The sequence below is a fragment of the Bufo gargarizans genome, chromosome 3 (genome assembly GCF_014858855.1).
Source record: "Bufo gargarizans isolate SCDJY-AF-19 chromosome 3, ASM1485885v1, whole genome shotgun sequence".
In the NCBI taxonomy this organism is placed as follows: Eukaryota; Metazoa; Chordata; class Amphibia; order Anura; family Bufonidae; genus Bufo; species Bufo gargarizans.
Genome location: NC_058082.1, coordinates 414609838 through 414616663, shown reverse-complemented (window position 1 = coordinate 414616663; position 6826 = coordinate 414609838). Strand labels below are relative to the sequence as shown.

The window sequence follows — 6826 nt, the reverse complement described above, 5'->3', positions numbered from 1 at the left end:
CCAGTGCCATCAGCTCCACTATCCCCCAGTGCCATCAGCTCCATTCCCCCAAGTGCCATCAGCTCCACTATCCCCTAATGCCATCAGCTCCGTTCCCCAAGTGCCATCAGCTCCACTATCCCCCAGTGCCATCAGCTCCACTATCCCCCAGTGCCATCAGCTCCACTATCCCTAGTGCCATCAGCTCCACTATCCCCCATTTCCATCAGCTCCACTATCCCCCATTTCCATCAGCTCCACTATCCCCCAGTGCCATCAGCTCCACTATCCCCCAGTGCCATCAGCTCCATTCCCCCAAGTGCCATCAGCTCCACTATCCCCCAGTGCTATCAGCTCCACTAACCCACAGTGCCATCAGCTCCGTTCCCCCAAGTGCCATCAACCCCACTATCCCCCAGTGCCATCAGCTCCAATAACCCCCAGTGCCATCAGCTCAGTTCCCCCAAGTGCCATCAGCTCCACTATCCCCCAGTGCTATCAGCCCCCCCACCCCAGTGCCATCAGCTCAGTTTCCCCCAGTGCCATCAGCTCCACTATCCCCCAGTGCCATCAGCTCCACTAACCCCCAGTGCCATCAGCTCCACTATCCCCCAGTGCCATCAGCTCCGTTCCCAAAGTGCCATCAGCTCCACTATCCCCCAGTGCCATCAGCTCCACTATCCCCCAGTGCCATCAGCTCCACTATCCCCCATTTCCATCAGCTCCACTATCCCCCAGTGCCATCAGCTCCACTATCCCCCAGTGCCATCAGCTCCACTATCCCCCAGTGCCATCAGCTCCATTCCCCCAAGTGCCATCAGCTCCACTATCCCCCAGTGCCATCAGCTCCACTAACCCACAGTGCCATCAGCTCCGTTCCCCCCAGTGCCATCAGCCCCACTATCCCCCAGTGCCATCAGCTCCAATAACCCACAGTGCCATCAGCTCCACTATCCCTCAAGTGCCATCCGCTCCACTAACCCACAGTGCCATCCGCTCCACTAACCCACAGTGCCATCAGCTCCGTTCTCCAAGTGCCATCAGCTCCATTATCCCCCAGTGTCATCCGCTCCACTAACCCACAGTGCCATCAGCTCCGTTCTCCAAGTGCCATCAGCTCCACTATCCCCCAGTGCCATCCGTTCCACTAACCCACAGTGCCATCAGCTCCGTTCTCCCCAAGTGCCATCAGATCCACTATCCCCCAGTGCCATCAGCTCCACAATCCCCTAGTGCCATCAGCTCCACTATCCCCCAGTGCCATCAGCTCCACTATCCCCCAGTGCCATCAGCTCTCCCCTGTGCCATCAGCTTGCCCAAATATTTGCATCGAGGATTTTTTTGTGTCGAATCACTCGATTCAATCGAGTAATAGTTTCAGCCCTAAACAGCACAACAACCACAAACATCACTTACCCACCACTTAAAGTATTCCCAAATACAAAGGGAAAATGCAACTTGTGCCACTTTAAAAAAGTCGAAAAACTTTGGCACACACCAGTTTTTGCACCGTTTTAACATACACAAGTCGACCGCTGGCTTGGCTATTTCTGTGGGCCCCATAAAAATGAATGGGAGCGGTGGCCGCGCAAGCTCGGTGCGCTCCCATTCAATCCTATGGGAAGAGCACTTGGCAGTGGTCGGACCCTGGAAAACCCTGGGGTCCTCTGGCCACCACCTTCCCCGCTCCGTTCTCAGTGTAGGTGCGGGTCACAGAAGTCAGACCCGTACCTATCAGACAATGGGGGCATATCCTAGCAATATGCCCCCAGTGTCTGAGATGGGAATACCCCATTAATAGCCCTTAATAAATTTGGCGAATCTTACTCCAGCGGTCTTCTTTTTAAGACTGGGGACTGAAAGGCCAGCCTTTATAAATTCTTCCCAAAGTCTTTATCTTAGCACAAACCTGAGATCCAACAATGGAAAACCTGGCTGGTCACAGGAGAAGACACCTTCTACACTGCACTGTTTGCGCAAACCAGTGGGAAATGATTACACACCCTACATAAATCCTCTTCACTCCATAACCCAACCTCATCCCTGTTCCAGACAGAAGAAAAAGAGAAAACCACTAGATCAGGTGTCATGTTATTCCAGCCAAAATGTCCATGTTTCTTAGAGATTACCTTTCTCATGTTCAATGCATATCTTCAGCACTCTCAGCCAGGTCTCCACCTCTGGAGTAGAGCATGCTATTGAAATCCTAGTAATATCACCTGTTATCTATCATCTGTATGCCATACTAGATCTAATATATATATATATATATATATATATATATATATATATAGTTTATATACCCATACATTATCATCTGTATATCATAATGTATCTGGTATACTGTATATCCATTGTAATGTATTTGTGATATTTCCATCCATATGTAATAATGTATCTATTATACTGTATATCCATCCATTATCTATCATACAAATGTAATAATGTATGTATTGTATATCCATCCATTACCTATCTTCCATATGTAATAATGTATGTATTATACTGTATATCTTTTCACTATCATCTATATATCATAATGTATTTATTATACTGTAAATCTATCCATTACCTATCATCCAAATGTAATTATGAATTATACTGTATATCCACCCATAATCTGTCATCCATATGTCCTGATGTATCTATTATACTGTATATCCATCCATTGTCTATCATCCATATGTAATAATGTATTTATTATACTGTATATCCACCCATAATGTCATCCATATGCCCTGATGTATCTATTATACTGTATATCCATCCATTACTTATCATCCATATGTAATAATGTATTTATTATACTGTATATCCATCCATTGTCTATCATCCATATGTAATAATGTATTATACTGTATATCCACCCATCATCTGTCATCCATATGCCCTGGTGTATTTTTTTTATACTGTATATCCATCCATTACCTATCATCCATGTGTAATAATGTATCATATCTCCATCCATCATCTATCTAGATATCAATCTTCAGACATGTCCCACATGTTTGGACTGTGGAATGTGAGAGTTATCACATACTGAGACAGAGTGTATTTATGAAGGCTCACCTCTCTTAGGATCTGCCACTCCCCTTGGTGATGGGGTCTGCCACCAGGTGGGCATTCTAGTGCCAGGTACCCTCAGCTCCTCCTTGTAAGGCTTGTTCACTTGCTGTACAGAGTCATGTAAGTGCTGATGTAATTTCCATTTGTAAAGTGCTTTTCTTCTACTGCTACAATTTATTTTGTCTAGACAAATGTCTACGGGGAGAGGGGGGTGGAGGGGGCTTTATTTCCCATCCCAAACCCATGGAGACCCTCTGTGTATACTATATGCTCTTTGTCCTCTTCTGCACCCTCAGGTCTCATGTCTTGAAGCATGAGGGTGCCTCTCACAGTGTGGAATTGGACCGGCTCCTCACAGCCCACATCTCAGGTGCACTTGGATTGTCATACCACTTCTGGAAATCTCAGTGGTCTTAACTTTCCAAACAGCAGCAGCAACGTCTGTGTTAAGTTGGAACCATCTGGATGGTTGCTATGGAAACAGGGATGCCATGACAACTGGGTTTCCCAGGAAACCAGTGTTACTATGGAAACTGCATCACTCGGTCAGAATTAGTAACTTCCGATTAGAAGCAAGTCCAGCAGTTTAATCTTCCTCTGGCATGTAGACTGTCACAGATCTTGGCACTAGTATAGAGAGGGGGCACTTGTTGCAGTCCTACAGCTTGTAGTAACCATCTACCCTCCTTGAAAGATTATTATAGGAGTCTGTCCTTACACTGAGCATGATGATAGGAAATCCAAACTTCAAAGAAAGAAGAAATGTGCCTTAAATTGAGGTAAAATGGAGATCAATCCAAAACCACCCCATGAAATGCTCTGTAAGTCCTAGGTCTTCCCAGCCTGATCCTTCTCTCTATGGATGAGGTTACTAAAAGCAGCACTTGAGACCAAGGGGCCACTTACCTCCTTGCAAAATGATAAGGGTAAATGAATGAGCAGCCTCCTCGTGCTCCTGCACCCCTGAGGTATCCTACAGGTGCAGCTCTGCTGGAAAATGAACACTAAAAAGTGGGACAGGCTGATGTCGATGGCAGGGACATTTCTAGAGTTGAACACCTCCAGGACCCCGACACCTGCTACACGTCTGTGAAGATCTTCTTGATGTTCACACAGTTGGGGGGGTTGTTGGTGGTACAGTTGGCAGTCTTAAAGCTGGGCTGCTTGAAGGGTCCAGGGCTCACCCCTTCTTCTATGACCATGTACTCTGATTTGCTGAGGGTGGAATTACTACGGGTCTTTTTGAGGTCCTCATTAGAGGACAAGTGCTGGCAGCTTCCCACATGGAGGTACTGGGCTTGTTCCTCTCCTTCAGTCTCCCTGTGGTAGAAGTAGTTGAAGTTGGAGACTATGACAGGCACTGGCAGGGCTATGGTGAGCACCCCAGCAATTGCACACAAAGACCCCACTATTTTACCCCCTATGGTGACTGGGTGCATATCCCCATACCCAACAGTAGTCATGGTGACCACTGCCCACCAGAAGGCATCCGGGATGCTGCTGAACCCCGAGGAAGGGTCATCAGCCTCAGCAAAATACACAGCGCTGGAGAACAAGATGACACCTATGAAAAGGAAGAAGATGAGCAGTCCCAGCTCCCTCATGCTGGCCTTTAGGGTTTGCCCCAAAATCTGAAGCCCCTTGGAATGTCTGGAAAGCTTGAAGATACGGAAGACCCTTACCAAGCGGATCACCCTCAAGATGGCCAAGGACATGGCCTGCTGCCCATTGCCCTGGCGCTCAGCCAGCTCAGTGCCCAAGGTGATGAAGTAAGGGATGATAGCTACAATGTCAATGATGTTCATGATGTTCTTGGAGAAAGTGGCTTTGCTTGGGCAGGCGAAGAACCTGACCAAGAGCTCAAAGGAGAACCAGATGATGCATAAAGTCTCCACCACGAAAAAGGGGTCGGTGAAGGAGCTGCTGAGCAAGGGGCCGGTGCCGTTGACAGGTGGTAACACCGGCCCATTGTACTCCTTGTCGTCTCTGAACTCCGGTAAGGTCTCCAGGCAGAAGATGACGATGGAGATGAGGATGACCAACACTGACACGATGGCGATGCCCCTGGCTGGACCCGAGCTCTCCGGGTACTCGAAGAGCAGCCATACTTGTCTCTGGAACTCATTGGAGGGCAGCGGGCGCTCCTCTTCCTTGATGAAGCCCTCGTCCTCCCTGAACTTCTCCATTGCCTCCTCGCCCAGCTCGTAGAAACGGATCTCCTCCGAGAAGATGTCTATGGGCACGTTGACGGGTCTTCGGATTCTGCCCCCGGACTGGTAGTAGTAGAGGATGGCATCAAAGCTCGGGCGGTTTCTGTCAAAGAAGTACTCGTTCCTCAGCGGGTCGAAGTAACGCATCCGCTTCTTGGGGTCGCCCAGCAGCGTGTCCGGGAACTGCGCTAAAGTTTTCAGCTGGGTCTCAAAGCGCAGGCCGGAGATGTTGATGACCACCCGCTCGCAGCACTCGTGGTCGTCCTGCTCGTACGCCTCGGAGGAGTGGTGCCCGGGCAGCGCCGCCGCCTCCTCTAGGACGTTGTCACACGCCACCACCGTCATGATCTCGTCTGTGTAGCCCGGGTTCACGATGTTGCTGTTGGTGCGGTGTCTGGTGGAGGACGGCGGAGGCGAGTGCAGGAGGCTGAGGTGCTCGTCCATAAAGCTGAGCGGAGCCGGGCAGGGGAAGCGGCGGCCTCCTCCTTCAGCCCGTCTAAAGAGCCGCTCCCCCTGTTGCTTCTGTCTGGAACCCTCCTCCGTCCACTCTTCCAGCCCCGGGATCCCGGCTCTGTGCCTGCCACCTGGCTTATATAGCCTCCCCTCACGGACACACCCTTCACACTATGCCCCGCCCACAGAGAGCCCACCGCTTGCTGCCAGCGACCACCTGATGGAGGGCGAGCTGTCACCTGTCTGTGGGGCCTGCCCTGAGCCTACTCATAGCTCTGCTGGTGCCACAGGTACATGCACTCCTGTACAGGGGCTGGGATTCCCAGTAGTACCGGGAACCTGTATAATACAGAAGCTGTGAGGTCTCCTGTGTCTGTACTGACCCAGAAGGGGGGGGGGGGGGGGGGCGACACACAGCAGATGGAGATTCGGAAGTAGTGCTATCTATCTATCTATCTATCTATCTATTATCTATCCATCATCTATCCATCATCTATCTATCTATCTATCTATCTATCTATCTATCTATCTATATCTATCTATTATCTATCCATCATCTATCCATCATCTATCTATCTATCTATCTATCTATCTATCTCTATCATCTATCTATTATCTATCTATTATCTATCCATCATCTATCTATCTATCTATCTATCTATCTATCTATCTCTATCATCTATCTATTATCTATCTATTATCTATCTATCCATCTTCTATCTATCTATCTATCTATCTATCTATCTATCTATCTATCTACCTATCTATTATCTATCTATCATCTATCCATCATCTATCTATCTATCTATCTATCTATATCTATCATCTATCTATTATCTATCTATTATCTATCATCTATCCATCTATCTATCTACCTATCTATCTATCTATCTATCCATCCATCATCTATCTATCTATTATCTATCATCTATCTACTATCAATGTATCTATTATCTATCTATCTATTATCTATCTATTATCTATCTATCTATCTATTATCTATCTATCATCTATCTATTATCAATGTATCTATTATCTATCTATCTATCTATCTATCATCTATCTATCTATTATCTATCTATCTATTATCTATCTATTATCTATCTCTCTATTGTCTA

At 47.6% G+C, this 6826-nt stretch overlaps 1 protein-coding gene across 1 annotated transcript; it reads right to left on the bottom strand.

The window, feature by feature from the left end:
* Positions 1–4124: 4124 nt before the first annotated feature.
* Positions 4125–5699, bottom strand: LOC122932632 (potassium voltage-gated channel subfamily A member 3-like). The gene has a single exon (XM_044287156.1). The coding sequence runs from the start codon at positions 5697–5699 to the stop codon at positions 4125–4127; it is 1575 nt and encodes a 524-aa protein (XP_044143091.1).
* Positions 5700–6826: the final 1127 nt, after the last annotated feature.